The following is a 22893-nucleotide window of genomic DNA, read 5'->3' as shown; positions in this document are numbered from 1 at the left end:
CAGAAGAGTAATCTTTTTGCTTTCTTAAACTTTTTGTTTACACATCCAAATCAGATAGAGTCCAACTGGCTATAAAACACTAAACTTCAAGGATGGTATGCTTTTGTTAATGAAATTTTTTAGAGACATGGAAGAAAATATACAAATAGAAATTAACTTGGAACATTCACCTTTTAGTTCTACTTCCTCTTAAGCAGAATGGGGTATTTTATTTAAAATCTATTTATATATGTTTACATTTATTCTCAACCTACTGGTTTTGTGTGTCTTAGGACTACCCTCTGCCAGATGACTTATGCTGCTGCATCTATCACAATGATGTCTTTTTTCTCTTTCAAAAGAAATACAAGATAAAAGATACAGGCTTCTGCTCAGAAAAAGGTTTTAAGGGACCACTGCTAGTGTGATTTAAGTTCTTGCTGTGACAAACACATACCACTGTGATGAAATACAGTTTTCAGAAATTCATGAATATATTGGTTAATCTCAGTTCTGCCTCTGCTACAGGGCAAAGCATGTAATTTTCTTTCAGCTTCCTAGGCTCACAGAGGTGTTTTGAGCAATGTTTCTGAGCAGTTAAAGGGCTGTCACAAGGAAACACTGAACACTACCAATGTGGTATTTAACTTCAGTTGTGTTTTATTAAGCAAGCTTTATGCTCCCAATGAAATCTGACAATATAATTGTCAGACTCCAGCAGGTTTTCTGTTTACCAACACCACTATTAAGTTTTAAATAAAAAAAAAAAAAAACAAACAAAATACCCTAAGAAAAACCCTAAAAATTCAGTCCTTTATTATAACTTGCCTGCTTATATACCACCTTTCCCTTTAGTATTTTCTGGAAAAACTGCAGTTGAATGACAGTTTCAGTCAACAATAGTTATAATATTAACAATGCTTTGGAACACTAGATTCAGATGACTTTTTCTCTGTAATTAATCATTCAAGTTGCTGAGCAATTTTTAAAAAACTCCTTGATAGTCCTTTGATGTTACTGTTACTAGAGGCAACAAAAAGAACCCATGTGGTTTCCACTGTTAGCTATGTTACAACGAAACACAGCATGAATGAACCTGTGTATGGCTTTGGTTCAATCAGTAAATCCTCCTGAACCTCAATGCCTTCCACCTTCAGTTCAGTTTAACTTGTCTACTACAAAGAATGAAAAAAATTAATCTTGTTATTCCTACATAACAGAAGTATTCAATTTATATAGGACTGTAAGTTTTTAACACAACTCATCTCAAGGGCTCAGAAGTCTTGGTGTTTAGGTTATTTAATATTAAATAAGGATTTTTAACTCTTCCGTCACCTTAAACCTGGATTTCTGCTCCAGCTTACATGGTGCTTTAGCACACCAGTTTGAAAACAGCACAGGTTCAGAAGTTAGTTTCCAAAATGATCAGATGTCCTTGGTTTGAGGATACCCAGGTCTGCCAGAGGCTCAGGAAGAATGGCAGGAAGCAAAAGCAGCAGTAGGTACTCAATGTTAAAACCTCTGCTATTCTTCTGACAGGGCTGTAGAGCCCCCAGCACTGCCCCAGAGCTTTGGACGGAGTCCAACATGAAGATCTCAATTATCATTGGAGCTGCCTCAGTAAACAAACATTCAGATTAATAACACCTGACACACACACACACCCCCACACACGAGAGCTATCAGCCGTCTCCAAATGCTGAAGGATCAGCACAGCACAATAATTAGCTGTCTGCAGGGCAGCTGACTTGCTGGCAATATGTGTGTCCATGACACGGTTTTCCGAGGAAAGGGAGCCACTGTTTCCAGAGTCCTGCATATGCTGAGTAAAAACTGAGAATTAAAATAAGTTTCTGAATCATGAAAGATGAAGAGAGAAAAAGGCACCATTCTGATCACAGGCATGGGATTTTCAAGTCAATAGAGGTTTTACACTACTAGCCCTTTCCAGAACTGTCTGATGGAACAGAAGTGCTGAGTAGCATACCCCACCTGTGTTTATTTGCAACTGCTCTTCTGTCACACTCAAGATCTATCTCTAGGTGCAGTTACATACCTATCTCTTTTCTGTAAAGTTCAAGGGTAGGAGGATAAAACTGGGCTGCTGATAGGCATAGACCTTAATCTACTCCAGACATTTGAAGATGTTCCTATCTCGTAGCAGTATACAAATTTTCTGAAGCACAGAGTCCAGACACAATACTTTCAGCTACACCTAATATCAGAAGGGAACACTCTCTTAAACTGAAGAAGAGTAAGGCAGCATTCTCTTAGGTCTAAGAACTTGCGTATGAAGTACCATTAAATCCAGATTATTAGTCCTTTTGAACACTTGGAATATTTTGCAAACCTGTATTAAGCCACAGACAGGTCCCCTGGTTCAGCTGTGCTGGTTGGAAATGTCACCAACACCAGCTCCTCAGTGCCTTTCAGGTGCAAGCTACTGCTGAGCACTGCCAAGGGATGAAGCTGTATGAGAGCTCCAGACTGGACTAATGGATGGATTAGACTGTCTAGATCAGCCTGTGTCCAGGTGATCACATCAGCTGGTAGCAATACAAGATTAGCAAGAAACCTTCAGAGAAAAGATCCCGACAGCATCTGAGGGATGTGTTCTTTTTTTTTTTTTGCTGATGGATTTTGTTAAGTGATCTCTTTACTTCAGACTTTATGAAAACATTTTTAACTAGTCTCAAAACAATCAATGCAACTATTGTCTTTCACAAATTACAGTGCATGTTTATCATCAAAGCATTCATTTTTCAGGAGAAAGCTGCTTCAACAGTTTAAAGGCGAATCAAGAAATGAAGAGTGCTTTTGAACAGATTTGGCAGGTGCCAATGACCTTGAGACTGCCATCAAAAACCACTGAACAAAAAGATGTGACCTCCTGCGGACCTGAGGTTTCCACGTTTATACAACACGTGCTCTCTTACAACACAGCCCATACCACAGCACTTCAGTTCACTTCAACTTACACATAACGCATGGGAAGTTTGAAGTTTCAGGCAAAAATCTTTACTCATGAAGAACTGACTCATGAAGAACTGACTCAAAAAATCTAATGAACTACACTTACAACTGACCTCTTCGTGCTCCTGCTTGAACTTGAGAATTACTGCATGCATTAAACATCAGGGTACACAATTCACAAGCATAAATATGCAGGTGATCTGCATAATGCTAACAATCTGTATGTCAGGCTGTTTCAGCTGCACCACACATAACCCTAGATTAACTGTTGATAGATACCAAGTCCTTAGTCACATCAACTTTTCCAAAAAGTAAATGCTTTAGCACTGCTATATAATTAATCACCAAGGCTTTCATGTGATTCCTAAGGAACAAGCTCTCAAAATTATTTCAGAACTACTTAGCATTTTAAATAATCATCTTTTCTGCACACAGGCATTTGTGTGCTGCACCTCATCACAAAAAACAAGATAAGCACGGTTAAATACATTTCAGGATTCCAAAGATAAAAGAGCCACGGGAATGCTACCTGATGTGGAAAATTGTACAAATTTCAAAATCTCTTGGTTAATTCAGGAAAAAAGTGGTGGTACAATGTTAGAATTTTTGTGGAAACCTGGACCCTCAAATATGTAGGCTCCGGAAGAGAACAAATCTCATTATTTTCCATAGAAATACTCAAGAACAAAACTAGAATACCATCACAAAGGGCAAATCAATAGCTACTGAATAAGATATTTACTGGTAAAATATATTTGCTATGAAACAGCTAATATGCGTCTTATGTTCAACAAAATCTCCTTGGTTATATTTTTATACCCTAGAACTATCAGTTAATGTGCAAATAATTGGAAATCTTAGACTACAGTAAAAAAAGAAGCACAATGAAATGCCATGAGTTTATTTCTTTTCTTAATATTTAGGATGAGTAAGTATAACGACCTTTAAATAGCATGGAAAAGGTAGCTATAAAAACAAAGGCTATACAAATTAAATAGACATATAGCTCTTACTCATCCTTTCCATTTAAAACATTAGAACTTTTATTGCCAATATTTTTTAAGAGAGATCATAAATAAAAAACTTTTCACAGAAATTTGCTTTCTTTTTTTTTCTCATTTTAAGTTTCAGCTTTGGGCCGAAACCCATGGCATGTCCACCTGATTCTAAGTAATTGAGATAGCACTTGATAAGGATTTAGAATTTATTGCCTCCTAAACTAGATGCAATAATAAATCATACAATACTCAAGTCTACTAGAATATGAAATTAAATGGGTTTCAGATAAGCAGTCAGGAAGCTTTTTAGGCAAATCTAGTTTAGTTCACATTTGCAGTGGACTAATGCTATGAATGCAGAAAGTTACAATATTGTTAAGGACTGACTTGACTGTTTAAGGAGTAACCCTACTTGTTGAGTGAAATAAAGGGAAAGTAGAAAAGGGAAGGTAGAAAAACTGGAAGAAAAAAAAAAAAGAAAAAAGAAAAGAAAAATAACACAGACAGAAAAAGACAACCGGAATAGGGTGAGAATAATCTGAAAGACAGTGGTGTGGCATACTGTGTCATGGCAACCTCTTCACAGTTCATACTGCAACAAGTTTTGTCACTGGAGCTATCATAGCTACGTCCTTTCCTGGGGATAAAGCCTGTCCTAGCATCAGGAGCTCTTCTGTTCCTAACAGCACAAACAACTCTTCTGCTGCAGACAGGAAAGAACTTGCAGCAGAAGATGCCGCTTGCATATCAAAATGTAGTAATACAGTGAGTTTTGCTAGCCAGGTATCTTTGATAGGAATTAGTCAGGACCTTAACACATGGTGATACACCAGCAAAACCTTGTAGCATAACTTGAGTCAACAGCACATAATGATCTCATCAAAAACACGAAAAGATTTCAGAGCTCACTCTTGGATCAAGGCAGTTTGAAAAAAATACTTTAAAAAATGTATAGATAAATAACCAAAGAGCAGTCATCTAACCATATCAGAGAGCAGAAAGAACAAATGGATATGACATTTGAGAATTATATGACTGTGTAATGGAAAAATTACAGCTTTTGGAAGCTCTAATTTCTGAAAAGGTAACAGGATGGTATTTATGGTGCTTCATTCTCAACTCAACACACTATATTACTTGTACATCCCTTACTGAAACAGTCTGGATTCACACCACACTGTAAATATTTTGAAAATACTAAAATTTCAACTTGGGAAATGTTTTCTATTTACTCGGTCATTATGTCTCTATCCCTTTCATTCCATTCTCCAGTGCTAGTATCAACTACTCTCTAGGATGGGGTGTCCATATTTCTGAATTTTACTTCAGAAGGTGCCCAACAAAGCTTCCTTAGAAACACCAAATAGAAGAAGCAAGTTGTCATTCGGGAATATGTCAATCAGAATTTCCTTCCTAGCATTGCTCCAAGCCAACAAGCAAATCCTTACTCTTACCAACCAAGCAGAACAAGAACACCCAAGCCATAATAAAATCAGTGACCTCATATTTCAAAAGGTACCAAAGTTATTGCTTTATACACATCTGTCTGTGATATTTTGCAAATTGGACAGCAAGCTGAGGAATCCCCAAAGGAATAAAATACAGAGTAACTGAATCTACCAATTGTGACAAAAAGTAATGTACAGCAAATCTTATCTCAGCACACCCTGGTGAAATGAAGTTACAGATTGCTAATGTTTATTTCAGCATGCTCACCATGGCAACTGAAATAACTGCATATTTAGGTTTACAAGATTTCCTATTTTTTTCCAGCTTGGATCTGTTTTCTTACGAACAACAATTTAAAAGAACCATCTGCACACATCCCTCAATTGAAAGAATAAAATCAGTTTCACAGAACATACCTATGATGGCCGATATGTCTTGCTCTTTTAATGTGTCCAACTCCCTTACATCCTGCTGTGGGACACCCTCCATGCTCTAAAGCTTCCACCAGTTCCAAGGGACCTGCATGCCAGGTGAATTACAAATGAGATTTAAGAAAATTATCTAACATTTAAAAGCTAATATTATATTTAAAAGCTATTATCTAATATTTAAATATTCACAAATACCAGTGCATTGTAGCAAGCATGAAGAAATAAGTACACAGAAATACTTTAATAACACATCCTGTAAAAGCACCATGGAGATTTAAACAACCTAATCCACTGGAGAAATAATTTTATTCCATGCAAGTAAGTCTCTACAACAGAACTACGTCTATATAAAGAACACAAATCTTGGAGGAGCTGCATGACATCAAATTTCTCTTCTACTATCTACATTTAGTTGGAAACTGGTTGTTTTGTAAGAGCACAGAAAAAGTAAGCACCCTATCCCAGTTCCTGAAGACAGGGATGTATTTGTAGTGTGCACTGTCCTTACACATTTTTTTAGCTGAACTTTTCCAGTTAAAAAGATGTGAAAACAAAGGCTGAAAATACTACTAAAAAGAACAAGCCATCAAGAGATTTTTTTTACTTTTTCACTTCTCTGAATTTGTGTCTACCTAATTTTCATCAAAATGTGCAATGATGCCTGCAGAGACATTAAAGGATGTCAAAAGGAGATTTGAGGCACAAGCAAACACAATACATAACCCACAGTTTCACAGCAAGTGAGAGACATCCGTGCTCCAGTACGTGACACTGGGAACACCTGCAGAGCCTCTGCAAGAATGCACTGGCCCCTTCTAGTACCAGTTCTTCTTGAACAGCACATGAACTTGTATCTCCCCCTACAGATAACAATACAGACATGAAAAGGTCTATTTAAATATTTTTCCAGATGAAAGATTCTTGCTCGCAGATGGATAATGAAAGACAGAGAATTATTATGTATAATTAGAGCAGTCTAAAAGCCTTTTTTACCAAATGGTCCAGCTATGCAAAAATTACAAAACTATCACTACACTGAAGTCCAAAGACTTGTATAGCCTTTAATGACTGTAATTAGTGAGAGAACAGGGAATTTTACCTTCTCTACCTTTATACAGATATCATGCTTATAATGTAGCAAGTGGACTCAGAGGAGGATTTATCCGAATAGGGATGTTTCTGTAAAGAGAAGTCGTCCTTCACTGGTGTTCTGACTTTGAAAAAATTAACTCCCTATAACTATTCTCTCTTCACTTACAAATTTTGAACTCTAAAAAATGTAATTTAAAAAAGCTACAACTGGTTGTCCATGTTTACATGAGAAGCTGCTGTTCACATCGCTGTGAAACAATGTTAAAATCAACACCAATACTTGGCTCTTAATTCCCTAACTGCTATCAGAAAAGTCATAATCCTTAATGATTCTTTACATCTGAAAACAATATGAATACTGGGAAGTGCTCTAGACTAATATTGTTAACATTGCACAGCATTCACAAAGCTTCTAATGTGAAAGGCAGGGATCTGGACCTCATCATTGAAAGTCCTATCATACAGACTGAGGCAGAAACTCTTGGAAAATATTTTCTTCCTTCCTCATGAAACCCTTGAAGAAGTCTGAAAATGTGTTTTAACTTACTTAGAAGAAATATTAACATTTTTAAAATATTCTACATGGTAATAAAACAAAGTCATATTGTTGGATTAATATTTTATTCAGTAATCATTCTATTTTATAAGTATTTGTGTAGATTATTACTTTTTTCCTATTTAATGGATGGTCAACTTCCTCTCCTGTCATATCATCCATCTTCATTTTTGTAGCTTAGCAGAAATTTAATTCTACCAGTCACATCCTAAAAGGGATGAGCAGTGCCTCCTAAGCCACCACCTAGAGGAGATGACATGTTAAAAGTGCTGGGCATCTGTACCTCATTTATTTTAATGTCTCAAAAAAATGAATTTACATATTTTATACTCTCACCTAAGCTAAGAATTTTATTTATATATCAGTCTTACATAATACAAATGTAGTAACCTTATTCAGCTCTTCTGCCATGTGATACAATTTTTATATATGTGGCCACAAACTACTTTTCCCTCTGGGCTGCTCGTTCAGCACACAGGACAGCACATCTCAGATCAAGAAGCAGATACGCAGCATTATGTCTTCTCCTCATTATTCTCTTTGTGCTTTGGCACTTACAGCACTCTATTCAGAGTCTGAAGGCAGAATGATTAACTTCCTAACAGGCAGTCATCACTGTACTGCTGGAGTGCTCAGAAAACTAATGAATATACTCTGATCACACCCTGGATAGGAATCATTTCTTCTTGGCATTCAGAGACATTGAATTGAGGTATTGTGCTTTTCAGGTAACACATCCACACTGTGTGTGACTTATCTCAGTTATTTTACATTAATTTTTTCTCTGAGTACTTGGCATTGCTCAGCATTTTTTATTTTCCAAGCACAGCTGTTTCTGACCTTCTAACAGCTGTGAATACTCAGCACTTGTGCAAACCACACCTCATAGTCACTACATAAACCAATCTCAGAGAAGAGCGCTCACTTAAAAACTCATCTGTTCAAAGTTTGGCTAAAGTGATTTCACTGCCATTACCTAGAAACACAGTGGACTAGGCAGGGATATATTTACCAAAAAGTCTCTTCTCCCTGCAACCTCTCCCACTTCTTCAACAAGTAAAACAAAATCCCCAGAGAGGACAAGCTGGTAAATCCAGTGTTATTATTGGTACCATGCTTCTGTTGGATTTAGTTTCCAAGTGGGCACCATTAATCCCTCTCTGCTCAGCTGAAGAAGAAAAGGAAGTTCGTTGTTTTTGAGGATTTGCCACAGCATTTGAAAGCAGTGCCTTCTCAGTGCACTCTGGACTCCTTTGAGCCAAAAAAGCATAGTAACCATCAAGAGAGATGTGAACAAAGGATCTTAAGAGTGATACCCTACACCCCTACTGAGTGCCACAGCAGTTTCAGCGCTGGCTTTGAGAGGGCCAGGATTTTACACAACAAATCTTTTACATCACTTCTAGTTTTGACTATGGTTCTTGTATTTCCATTGCAGTAAGGAGGTCAATAAAACCATCTACTAAAAAGTGATTAATTACTGACTGTTGATTTTGCACTAAATGTCACATTTGCAATTATTTTGTATATCCTAGTGGCTTCTCTTCTTTGAATGGCACTGGCAGGGACAAAAGATAGCACAGCACACATGCCTTTTTACCATCATTACATTACAGTGTGGTTTCCCTTACTAAGTGGGGGCTGAAGAGGGTGTCCAGTTTTCGTACACCAGCCTGCAGGATGGATATCAGGGCTGTCGACATCAGTCCAATAATCATAAATACTATCCCAGCCATCAAAATGAACCTAAAATACAAAAAGGAGAATAGTGCGTTTTAGATTAGGAAAATTCTCCATAAAATCATTTTACCTGAGTAATCTCTAGAAATGACATGTCTAGTAGAGAAGTCACTTTCAGAGAACTATTTAAGTTACACAGAAAATACATGTACATTACCTTCTGGACTCAGGCATACTCTCACTAAAGTAAACCATATGTCATATGGTTGTTTACTGTGTTGTCAGGCTCAAATCCCAGAAACAATGCAGTTCTCACGTTAGTTCTCACATTAATACTTATATTAAAGCATGAATTTCTGCCTTTTTCATGTCTCAAAAAACACACAAAAATCCAAATGTTTTTAATCTCCTGTTTGAATTGGATTTAAGAACAGCAGAGATGTAAAGCAAAGGACTAAAATATTGAATTTATCTATAAAAGATAAACAATCCCCCCCATCATACAAGCAACAATTTTACTAAAATCAGACTACACAGGAAAAAGAGTTGAAACTGAAGAGAAAATTAAGCATGTGACTTCAGAGGACAGCACCAGAATGGGTTATGCGCACATTTTTTCACATGAAGGCTAAATATCTTCAAATCTTTCATGACCGCTGTACCAGTAAATTTCTCAGATCTCTCACACGCCCAGGTGTGGATGCATGTACACACAGACACACACAAACAGAGCTCTTTCAACAGAGTCAAATTACTGCCCTAGAAGTTACAAATCCTGTCATTTAATACATCAGACTGGGGAGTGGGATTTTTTTATTTTGGGATGGGGTTTTTTTGTTCCATTTCTTTTTTTTATTTTGCATGTCCGACTTGAAGTGGAAAATGTAGGTGTGAAGATGCTAGTTCTGATGACTTCCTACTAGCAGTTAATTCAGATGATTCAAAATGAAATGTCAGCTGCATCTCCTACTTGAAATAACAGGTATGCCTAGTAAATCACTACAAACTGCAAACATACACATCCTTCATTTCTAACTGGATACTTGGTATATGTTAGCCCTTCTAACACTTAAGGTCTTCAGAGTGGAAACTGGTTTCATACAACAAAAGAGAATTAATTCAAGTACACAGCTTCTGCAAAACACATTTAAAATACTTTAACTTAGCTTAATCCAATCCAAAGCCCATAGTTAACAGAAACTTCAAAAATGCAGAAATCAATGACAAAGGACAAAAGATCAGGGCTGTTTAATATCTCACATCTATCTCTATTCCCCTTAGAAACTCATAAAAACAGATTAAATTACCTTGACCAAATATTTTATGGTCCCTAATACAAATATCAAAGCAGCCCTTTGACACTTGATATTAAATAATCACATTTCTTAATAGAATAGACAATTGTCTTCTATAAACTATTCCCAAAGCAATTTTCCAATGTATTCAGCTGTGCTCTCTAACTACCCACCTCAGCACAAGTATCTAAGAGGACAGTAACACAATCCATTCCAAAAGAATTATACATATATCAATCAATGAAAAGCAAGAGCAAAAGCTTAGCAGGACAGAGCAATACCACTTATTTCTTTCCATGGTTAATTTTACAACTACAGGATTTTGGTTTTACGAAGTCCTCATCATTTACTTAAGCAGGATAGTACAATAAGACAGAGAAACTTACTTTTATTCTGTAGTCATCTGTATCTACAATGGTTGCTACTCTGATAAATACTGGATTTCTCTTGTCAACCACTTCAAGTTTCATATTTTTCTGAAAGCCATGAGAAGGTTTCTAGAAAAGAAGAATACTATGTGAAACAACAAAACCTAAAAATTTGACGCAGCTATAAAATATATATAATCCATCAAAAACTTCATGCCTTTATTTTTTCAAATCTGCCCCCCCTCTATTAGAAATTCAAGCATAAAAACATAATTCAAACTAGTGTTATCAATATAGTGAAACAAAGTAACTACTTTGGGATTCCAGGTTCTCCTGGAGTGGACTGGATTCAAGCCATCCAAGGATGTAAATAGATATCTTTGGTTTGAATCAGTTTTTTTCCCTAAATTCTCTAGAAAAGATTTCCTAGAGGTTTTGGCCAACAGTTTCATTACAGTATTTAACAAGGCATTACATACCAGCTGCCTGAAATGTCTATGAAATTGTCTACAGAAAACATATTTGTGTTTTCTGATATGTATTTTTGCTTCATGAATCAATCCCTTTTTAAGTCTCCTACTGAAAACATAACTAATTCTCAGCATAACAGTAACAAACAGGACCAAATGCCTGGGTTTTTAATACTATTTTGATAAAATTAGTGTCTTTGGTAGGAGTATCAGATTTTGTGTTTGTCACTGGTAGTTACGAAAACTAAAGCAAAATTATTTCTATTTTAAAGGAACATATTCACAAGACAAATTATTAAGTTTGTTCTATTTTTTATGAAAATAATGTATCTGTCACTCCAGGACTTTGCAGAGTATTGGTGTTTTTCCTTCAGCTGCAGCTTAAGAACTCAATTTTCCCCCATAATACAACACAAAACACTGTCACTGTCTCAGATATAAACAAATAACTTCCTAATCCTTGCTTGGGGTATTTGGCTGAGAATGTAAGATTGAGAAACATTACCAAGACAGACACACCTTGGGGTGATAAATCACAGGTCATGAATAACCTCTGGTAATCTACTGACCCCAGGAACTGCTATAAACACCACACTTTGCCTTTTGCTAATCCAGCTCTCAGCAAAGTTGAGAATTAGTGTCCCTGATATGAAAAGCTGAGGCAAACGTGCTTCAGTGTGCTGTGAGACAAGGGCTGGGAGCCACTGGCCACCTAATGCTGGCTCCCAACAGCAATCCAAGATGAAGAGAGGCGTGGAGCACCTCTCCTATGAGGAAAGCCTGAGAGAATTGGGTTTGTTCAGCTTGGAAAGAGATGGCTTAGGGGTGATCTAATTATAACCTTCCAGTACCTGAAGGGAGTCTACAAGAAAGGTGGAGAGGGGCCTTTTTACAAGGGCAGGTAGTGACAGGACAAGGGAAAATTATTTCATACTAAAACAGCATAGGTTTAGATTAGATACTAGGAAATAATACTTTACTGTGAGGATGATGGAGGACTTGAACAGGTTGCCTAGAAATGTGGAGGTCCAACCCCTTGAAGTGTTCCAGGCCAGGCTGGATGGAGCTCCCTGAGCAACCTAGTCTAGTGGAAGGTGTCCCTGTCCATGGCAGGGGGATTGGAACCAGATGATATCTAAGGTCCCCTCCAGCTCAAGCCATTGTGTGATTCCTTTCTGCAGTACTGACCATCACTGAAATCTTAAGAGCTTTACAAGATTAATCACTGAAAGAAACTAGCAAGTACAAAGATAAAAGAAAAGGATGTTGCCCACAAACACCATAACTAAGCTGGGGAGCTGCCTGTGGATGCTGCCCACATGCCCTAGCTGCAAGCTTGCAGAAGAAAAAGTCTGCTAAAGGGCACTGAACACAAGCCCAAGACAATGGACTAGATGGACAAACAGACTAACCTCTTACATTCATTTTTACACTGTATCTATTGCATAATATAAAATAAACAGAAATACAAATCTTCAAAATGTGTTATCATGACTCAGTAACTATCTCATTATTTGTAATAAGTAGGCAGTAATTTTCCATAGCAAATTACACTCATTAGTAATAGATTTGTAGCATTTAATCCCATTTATAATAATTAAAATAATACATTGTTATTTATAATAATCTGATTTCTAACAGTGAACTCCAAATTTGCATAAAAATAAATCACCTATATGCAACTAATTAATTGGATACATTTAGAAACATAGGAACACCATATATGTATTACCTTCTTAAACAAATTAATTACATGAACTTAAAAGCATGAAAAAAATTTAAGCATTTTCTCACCACTTTAAAAGCCCTTGCAGGTGCAGGTAGTGAACTGGTTTCCTCCAAATACTTCTCCCAAGAAAAATGTTTAGCGTGTGGATAATCTGGCACAGATTAAAAACAGCAGTGCAAAAAAATGAAGTTAATGTCTAATTTACAGAGTGCCTAGCACTTTTATAATACTGTTTTGATTTATACATTGGACTTATAAAATCATTGCAAGAAAGGCTCTTCTAGATTGTCTCTGACAAATTCACCATACAGGTTAAAAGAGTCAACAATCCTCTCATACACACTACTGAGTAGCTATTGTACACAATTGCTTTGGATATGAGAATATTCTGTGATTCCCTTTACAATATAAATAATGTAGAATGGAAAAATCTGTCCTCTTAACTGAGGAAAGTAATTCAAGTAATGAACAGTCATTCACTGGTAAACAATCTAATCATGATAGCTTTGTACCGTGGTTGAGCACACCTAACTACTTGTTAGTCTTTTAGTGAGCATTTTTTTACTAAGTTTGTAAAAAAATACCCTGGACATTTATGGATAATCTACAGACATCATCAAAGAAGCTGTTGCCTTTCCTAGAAAATGTCATGTTTGTAAACACTAGGGAAGAAACACAAAGACAGCTTGGCTGTTAAAGAAAAGGCAGTGCCTGTCCTTCACTTTACTCTGCAAGTGAAGTAAACTTTACAAGTTTAACTTGAAGTTTAAATATTAATATTCATAAGCTAGAAGAGAACAAAACCAATTCTAATTTGTTTTACGAGGGATTCACTGAATAATAGGCTGCAATTAACCTCCTGGCAAACAGACTGCTTATGACTTTTCAAGAGTGCTGGCTATTAGAATTTTTGTCAAAGTTGGTTTTAACCAATTAAAACTTTCCATGTTCTCAGACCCCAGACGCCAGTTTCTGCAACAGGGCATTTAGGTCATCCAGCCATACACAACAGTCCTGAAACACAGTCTCAAGTTTCACACTAATGAATACACTTCCTTCCTTCTTTATCACCTCTCTCATAGCATTTTCCTTCATTTCAAAGACCCCTTACAAGTCTGATTCTTTGATCACGTTAATACAATTTTCTCATCAATCATTACCTTGCACATAGTTCACATGAAGATGTTTCTCTTATGCAATGATCTCACGCACCTGGAATTTGCTTTATGAGCATTTTCAGACTGTGAGACTCACAGTACTTGTCAGCCATTCAGCCAAAATTACAAACTTGTTCAGATTTCAAGGGATATCTTTTGAGTAGATGTCTCTTTACTAAATCAGTATATATTTGCATACTTAATGCCAAACATTTATTATACTTCTGTTTTCAATATACTAAGTCCTCATTGTAAATTTTACCAATGCTAGCTGACTATAACAACCTTAAATCTTTCAGACATGTAACAATATACGAACCTGGTGGGGTGATGAGAGTTCTTTTATGTTCTTTACACCATCCAACAGGATGAATATGTGGGCTAGCTGCCTCACACCTGGAGGAAGGGGAGAAAAAAAGGGCCTGAAATTGCAGCTCTTCAGACATCCTATTATGCTTACAAACCAAGACCTACAAGAGAGACTTAAATTCCAAACAACCCACAACATCTTCAACTTAAACTGCAAACATAACCTGAAGACACCAACACATCTAACAGAGACTTGTTACCACCTATGCAAGCATAAGGCTTTATTTACAATTTTGCATCAAGAAAATCAAGTCCTTTAAATTAGTGGCAGATCTCTTTTGAGAAGCTATGATGCTGGATCTGAAAAATTCACAAGCAGACACTCTTGGTAGAATCATGTTGGCTAGTTGCAAGAACACCATAATCCCATTGAAGATGGATGGAATCTTGCAATGCCAAGTCTAAAATTTGAAACAAAAAACTTAAAAGATCTTGATTAATGGTCCAGGTTGCACCTGGAGGCAGAGAAGAAATCATGTATAACTGCAACGCACTGCCAATAGCAAGCAAAAATTCAAAACTGGATTCTGAGTGGCTTAAATGGAGCTGTAAACATGTTACTGTAACACAGCAGCACACAAACAAAGTAACTCTGAGAAAAACCCTGAAAAAAAAAAAAAACCAAACCAAAAACCCAAACCAAAACAAAAAAAAAAATCAAAAAACCAACAAAACATTTTACAAGCATTTTACAAACAAACTACATGAAAGAATTAGTGATCCAAGACTGCAAACTGCTCTTAGAAAACAGTTCAAACTCTCTTATTATTCAAAGGGTTAGCAACTTCCCATATTTTCTGTAAAGTGCATCCTAATTTGCACTACTGCTGCTGCCTGTGGCATGCCAAAAGAGCCACAGAAGACTAACAGAGGCAGGGTGAGCTACATGTGCTGGCATGCATCTCAAGCAGTGAGAGACCACTCTCACTGTGCTCACTGGGTCAGTTACATGGTGCACAGAGGAAACCAGAAGTAAGTGCTGGCTATCAAGTCCTCTTACAAAAACAAACAAAAGAGACACACTGTAAAGAAACTGATCTAAAAGCAGATGACAAAACCTGTTTAAGTCTTCTGTAATATTAAATTATTATGTATGGAACTATATATCCTTATTATATAATAGGATATTATTTCATAACATATCACATTTTGCATAATAAAACACAGTGTATATAATCTATACCGTATATACTGCAATTATTATATTAGTACTCAGCATTATTAGTAAAGGCAAGTAGTAAGACTGATCTACAGGAAAAGTAAAAAGCTATCAGACTCTACTGTGAAACATGTACCATCCCTACATGTGCATTGATACTTACTGATGGTTTTTTAGTCAGCTGAACAAGTGAAAGTGCTTTTTTGTATTTATGTAGCCAGGATGACTAAGAAACATGCTGCTGACACAAAAGGCCACCATCACTCTGCATGGCACTGTGCTGTGCTGTGCAAACACACTGTTTGCCTCTATTTAGCTAAAAAATTCATATATTATAACCATGTAATACCCATGTAGATCTGCCCTTAAGGACCTCGCTGCTCTTAGGAGCCTACCCCACCTAAGTTCTTTAGTCAAATAAATTCAGTATCACAGTGCACTACCTCTCTCCTCCACTATTTCCTATCCCTCAAGTTATTTCAGTAGCTGACATTAAATATTTCCAGCTATGCCCCACCTCTCTCTTCTGGAGAACCCCACCAGCATTTCCATCTCTCCAGTGGCCACGAGCTCAGTGTCCCACTTACCCCAAGGACTCAGCGAGGCCAAAAAAGTGAAGTCCGAGTAAGCTGAAGTAGCTAAGGCCTTCATTCCCAGCTCCCCAGGGAGAGATAAGAAACCAACCTTAAGCAGCCAAGCAATAGCCTAGACTCAAGGCCCGTGTCTCCCTCCTGTGTTTTCCAAACACTTCTTAACTACTTAATAAGAAAAGAAGACAAACAGAGAGCAACCATGCATGAAGACACATACTTCATATAATAATCACTGAGCAAAACACCAAACCACTCATGATCCAGTTTCTGTTTAATACTTCTCTGAAGTCAATGTCTCCATCATTAGGCTAGAGAATAACAGGTATTTTTTCCACTTTTATCTCAACTTGAGTTACTAATGCAAAATACTGAACAGTGTGGGCTGCTCTCTCTGAGTGTTATAAAATAATCGTTATCTGTATCTACCCAGAAAGTATTAGCATGCTGGAAGTTCAAATTAATTAGGTTCCCTTAATTAATATACTTCTAAAATATCACATGCTGATAATGTGCAATACCTAAAAGGGTGTAATGAACTGTGCATGAGAGGAGAAGAAACTAAAGATAAATTATGCAGGCACTCCATAGTCTTAAGATTCAAAACACCAGGTCTGCAAATGTGGGACACAAACATACTTTCGGAATTGTAAAAGAAAATACAGCACAGAAAAAATTGTAGACTAGACCCTGGGCTATACCACATTGCAGTTTTCAACCTTCACTGCATAAAAGAAAAATTAAGGAGAACACCATAATTGAAATACACAGAGATACTTTTTTGTTTGTTTGTTTGTTTTAAATCTGAGAAGTATTTTACATGGTGTCTAAAACTCTAAAACTTGGTATGGATAATCTTCAACAACAGCATTGCAGATTGGATGCTCCAGAACATGGTCTCACAACAAGCATTCCTCTAGCCTTCTACCTAAACAGAGAGAAGCACTAATGATGAAAAATACTGGCCAAAATAACATCATTATCTTAGGGATATATATATGAAACAATTCTGCTAGTATTTCTTTGTAATGATGCTAATCGGATATTCCAAGCAGATAAAAGCTACATTAGATAGACTCTGTAATGACTGTAACAATAGCCAAGGATTTTAACTCAGTTCACAAATACCAACTTTTTGTCCTTCTACAATATAAAAAGCTACTGTACGTGTTTAATATTTATAGTATCACACCAGGTACTCTCTAAATCGCTGAAGCTGCCATCAATAAAAGGAAGCAAAGGAAGCAAGAGACCTTTTGTGATAATTTAGCACTGTTAAAACTCAGCACCTGACTCCTAGAAATGCTTTGCCTCCAAAAAATAAGAAAAAAACCAGTGAGTTCTTCATGCTTCCTCTGGCCTCTTCCTTTCTCTTTACAGTAACGCTGAACAGAAGCTAACAAGAACGTGGGGCAGCACTCCTCTCTTCAATCCCTCTCACACTGGGAGTTTTACATGTATGAAGTATACTTCTGCATTGAAAAGACATATCTTCTTACTTCCTAAAATGTTTTGAAGTAAAGTTCACAAATGATTTTCAAAACACTCCCAAGTTAAATTTGGGAACAAGTCCCATGCTCAGGATCACTATGTTGTTATCAGCATTATACTTAAAATAATCAAGCAGATGTGTAAAAACACTTAGCAGGACAAACCTCCTAAATGCATTTGGTTTGGTTTGATTTCTCAAGCATAGGCTGAACATGCATTTTAATAAAACTCTGAAAAGTGAATGCCACTGCACACACTTCTTGCCTTGAAGATTCAAGAAGAAGCAAATGACCAAGGAATGTTGCAATGAAAGACATATTCTTGGAAGATGCTCTGACATTACAGCGAGCATGGAACACAAAGCAACCTGTGATTCAACAGCATTGCAAAATAGAACTATGAAACATCTACAAACTTTGATTTGCTTTAAAAGAAAAAACCCAGTCATTACAGATAAGCCTATGAGCAGCTTGTGGAACTGCAGTGGACTCGGGGAAAAAGAAAGATCCCAGCAAAATCAGATCACACAGTCCATCTTCATCTACTGATTTCACACAGCCTTTTTAGCTTCTAACAGTTAATTTAACAACAGAAAGTAGAGATCAGTAAAAGTCACACACGATTTAAAGTAAAACTATTATGCTTTAATGTGTGTTATTTAATGGACATGTATCTAGTTTGGAAGAATAACAATAGACTAAGCCTCAAGAGCTGTCAACTGGAATGTTAAAGGCTATGCTGACCTTTCACAATCAATTTCCCACATCTCACAGCTTTCCATTTCCTTTGTTCCAAAACAGAAGGCAGATCATCCAGCTCACATGCTTCACAAAACACGATGATCCATGAATTGTGAGGATGCTTACTAGGCCAGAAAAGGTTACCAACACTAGCAAGAGCTGAAGGACTTTGCATCTCCAAACCTAGCTATCCCTGGACGACAGCAGAGCACCAACACCACCTTCTGCTGAGCGGTAGAGATGTGACAAATGCACGCTCGACTAATAAAACAAGATTACAATGTCCACACAATTCATGTCCCTTGTGAACCATTCTTTCTCTTATGTGAGAATATGGAGACAGAAAAAGAAATCTAACATCCGTACTGGAAACTGAAGCTAATCCAGAAAGCTGAAGTGGAGCCAGAAGCAGCAGAGTGCATCAGCTGAATCTGTAAGAGAGCCACACAGAGGGACAGAACAAGCGACAGCTTGCTGAGTTGTGGACATCTTAACTACAGAAAAAAAAAACAACAAAGCAGGGAAGAGCTACATGATGCAAATGGACAGGAAATAGTTCTGCAATAAGGAAAACCGAGGGCAGCTGACAAGGTGATTCCCCAGTGTGTGCACCACTTTGCCTGAAAAGAACACGTGTAAGGTTCAGCAGTCCTTAACTCACGGCAGGAGGGCACATCCCAGTGGGGGAGACACACATGGAAGGTGACTTAATATTCTTCTACTGATCACTTTCACCTGTCCTGCTAATTTTTCCTAAAACTCTGTTTCACATATACAGCTCATCCCAACTAGATCAAGAGAGATGGATGATAATGCTTGCTGCTGAAAAAGTTAATACTCAATTATTTCAGCAAAATACTTTCTTAAATAGGTCTCCACCTCATGCTCTGGACAGACTTTTCAATTAAATGGTCAGCACTGTCTTTACAATAAGTGTATGTGTTATAATAATTTTCTATTTTGAAATTATTTATGATTTTCCTTTATGGGAAACAAACCTTTTAATATTCTGATATTCACTTTAATAAGTGTAGATACAGTCTGTAATGAAAATGTTATCTATCAAAAACCACTTATACGCATATGCCCCATACAACCATAAATAACAATGTGCTCTCAAGAATGCTACTTATACAAGTTCTTGATTGTGACATGTCAGTCATCAACAGATTAAAAAAAAAAAAAAGAAATAAAAACATACAAACTATCCTGCAGCCCCATCTAGTGCATAATTGAGAATACTTCATCATTGACGAGTATAAAGCTGGTACAATTTTAGGTCAGGGCTTCTGAAAATGTAATCCAGGAAGTTATGACATGCATCGAGAGGTGGTATAGCACTACCATAAAACATTATCATTTTTTCTATTTAAAGTCTGATAAGAAAGCTGCACAGTGATTCACAGGAAACTTAGGGTCAGATAACGGTTCATTATCCATTTAAATAGTTAAACGCATGCACTGTGACTCATGCGTCTTTTAAGATTGTTTTATCTTCTTTTTGACGTAATATTACCCTTCCAAAAACACGGTTCCTTTCAAAGAGAGAGTGAAGAAAAGTTAATTATCTCAAAGATGAAACAAGCAGAGTGCAACTTTTAAGGACTTGGCTGCTAGAAAAGTAATAAATACTGATGGACAACAGGGCTGGCCTCTTACTTAGTCATTACAAAGTCCAGTCTGTTCCATAAGTCATACAGATCAAAAAATGGTTCCAAAAATCAAAAGCTATTTTATTTTCACAGCTGGCTTCAGAAATCATTTTCCTATGCAAGACAGACAGGAACAGAGCAGTGAGCAGCACACAGGCCATTGTATTTCAACACACTCCTGGTAAGCTGATCCCAAAATCTGCCTGTGCAACCTTCTCTGCAGGGGACGTTCAGACCATGCCAAGGATGAGTGAGGGCACCCAGAGCCCTCTGATGCAGCAAGTCTGGGATGCAATGTGTGCAGCACAGCCAATGCACCACTTCTCCTGTGGGCAAACAGCAACAAGCTGGCACAGCTTCATCTCATTCATGAGCTCTGGCTGTTTCCATTTGGTCACAAAAAAATTAGGAAGAGGAGGCAACATCGATCTGCGTGTAAGCAAATCTGATGTAAGGGAACAGAGGAATATAGGATGGACCTGTAGTTAATTCACAGTTCTGACACACCAAGAGATTCCTGATTCCATTTCCAGGTTCAGACAACGGTAAGAAAATGGAGAGGTTCCACTGAACGAGAATGCCTTCAGCTTTCAAAGCAGTATTATGTTTCATCAAAAGAGATGGAACAGATGGAAAGGACCTGGAGGCTTATGCGGTATAGGTCAAACTTCCCTTCATTAAATAAAATCTTGAATTTGACAATTTTGTTCATTTTTGTTCCATCTGAAAGCCACTATCAAAGGAAAATTTAATAGGATTTATAATACACTGAAAGTAGCATGACCATGCATTAAAGAGCTGCTGTAATGACTAATTCTAACCAGGGTACTTACTTTCAACCAAAAATGTATTTTCTCCTGCTCAGAAAGAAAGTAAGGAAGAGTGTCTTCAGGCTGAAAGCCCAGAGCCTAAAAAACCTTAGGCAATCGTAATGCGTTTCTGTTGCCTGAAGTCAGTAATATCAGTCAACTCTCTTTTGCATATACAAAAATAGGAAAGGTTTTTTTTAACCTCAGTGAGAAAGTTCAGTCTACTCCAAATAAAACACAAAAGGTATACAGAGAAAGAGGTACTTGTTTGAAAATAACCAACATACACAAAATAAGTAATTTCACCTTCATTATTATTCAGAGATTGAAACTTACATGCAGGCACAAGGAAACTGAGGTTCAGTTCTGGGTAATCTCAAAACACCTTTTTGTTTTTAGTTAGAGACAGCAGTTGGTAGACATGAAATGTATGCACCTAAGATATTTTAAGGCCCTTACAAACCTGATATCTAAAATTAAAAATGTGAGTGGGATGCATTCAGGTTACATTTTCAGGCTCTCTTTTGGTCAGACATTCCATTGCTATTTTCATTTGCCACTCTTTTATCTCATTTTCTTTCTTTCTTTCTCTACTCACTATTCTCAATGCAATGCTGAGAGGTACCACGTTACTGATAATTTAGTATCCATGTACAGTACTTCCAGGAGCATCTTCTTGCTGCTTCCAGAAAGGTATTTCACAATTTCACCAAAAGAACAAAACTTAAGCTTGACCTCAGTGTAAACACAGCTCCAATGATTTCTGAAAACCTACAGAAACCTATAAACTCTAAGTTTATAGAGAAACCTATAAACTTTCTCCTTCAAATTTTCTTCATCCTTTAGGAGGGTTTTATGTCATGTATTCTACACATACAATTCAAAAAAAAACACTTCAGGATATTATAACTCTGACTAATACTATAAATGTAAAGCTTTGTTATGCACTTGAAAACTGCTTCTCCCTCCTCTGAAAAGACAGGTGGACAAAGTTCCTGTTGACACTGGAATATTAGTCGGAAATTCAGTATATGTCTGCTATATAGACTGCAGTATTTTAGAAAGATGACTGTGCTACCTCTGAACAAACCATGGGTTATATTGTTTCAACACAGTTGAAAACTGTGTTTTCCCCAAAAGCTTTGCCTAACTGCAATTTTAATTATTAATTAATGTCATAGCTATTATTAGTGAACAGTCAAATACCAAGATATTCAGACTAAGTTTCCCCAGTCCCCACTTTCCTGATGCTTTGTAGAGAAAATGTATGGTTAGCATTACTTCTTTGTGGAAATAATTGCTGATCTTTCTGGTCTTTGACTCATATGGCCTATTGTCTTGATATTCAGTTCTTGACTTAACTGTTCACTATTGCTTCAATAATTCAGTTCTACTTCAGTTTATTTGTCACATTAGCTACAAAATTATTTCAAGAGATGCACTCACAAAGTTTTGAAGTTACTTTTATAGTTTTGCGACGTTCTCATTGATGGAGTGCAAAGTAGTCATCAAATACAGATGAAGAAATTTTTCTTCATTTATTTTGTAGGCTCAGCTATACAATTAATTTGCCACTGCCAAACCCTGGCCATAAAAGGGATCCATAACAATGCTCTCTACCTGTTCAGCAGTAACCTACTCTCCAAAGAATGTAAGGTAAACTACATTGCTCCAAATGATCTATCAAATGAAGATCCAAGTGCAAATACAAACCTGCACTGCAACAGCCTAAATCTCCTTCACTGTCTTTATGCTCCTAGTACATCCTGCTCCATCCACTGCCTTTCCAACAGATACACACAGCCCCTCCACCATAAAACATGCAGAAAGGTCACCTCCAGTACAGGTCAGGATAGGAGGATGTCAGTTTCTACTGGAATACAGAACACAGAGGACTAAAACCAGG

The 22893-nt window shown here is 37.0% G+C and overlaps 1 protein-coding gene across 7 annotated transcripts in view; it reads right to left on the bottom strand.

Annotated features, from left to right (window-relative positions):
- The window catches only part of L3MBTL3 (L3MBTL histone methyl-lysine binding protein 3), a 76709-nt gene that overhangs the window by 15828 nt on the left and 37988 nt on the right, over positions 1-22893 (bottom strand). For all 7 annotated transcript variants that reach the window (XM_041423737.1, XM_041423739.1, XM_041423740.1 and 4 more), the window contains exons 12-16: positions 14497-14573; positions 13086-13171; positions 10840-10950; positions 9110-9224; positions 5816-5918 (exon numbers count right to left, since the gene is read on the bottom strand). In XM_041423737.1, coding sequence (XP_041279671.1) covers positions 5816-5918; positions 9110-9224; positions 10840-10950; positions 13086-13171; positions 14497-14573 — 492 coding nt within the window. The remainder of the gene's footprint in view (positions 1-5815; positions 5919-9109; positions 9225-10839; positions 10951-13085; positions 13172-14496; positions 14574-22893) is intronic.

This window comes from Onychostruthus taczanowskii, unplaced genomic scaffold (assembly GCF_017590055.1).
Source record: "Onychostruthus taczanowskii isolate IOZ18803 unplaced genomic scaffold, ASM1759005v1 scaffold8, whole genome shotgun sequence".
In the NCBI taxonomy this organism is placed as follows: domain Eukaryota; kingdom Metazoa; phylum Chordata; class Aves; order Passeriformes; family Passeridae; genus Onychostruthus; species Onychostruthus taczanowskii.
The sequence above is the reverse complement of the archived record's forward strand: the minus strand, read 5'-3'. Positions and strand labels throughout refer to the sequence as shown.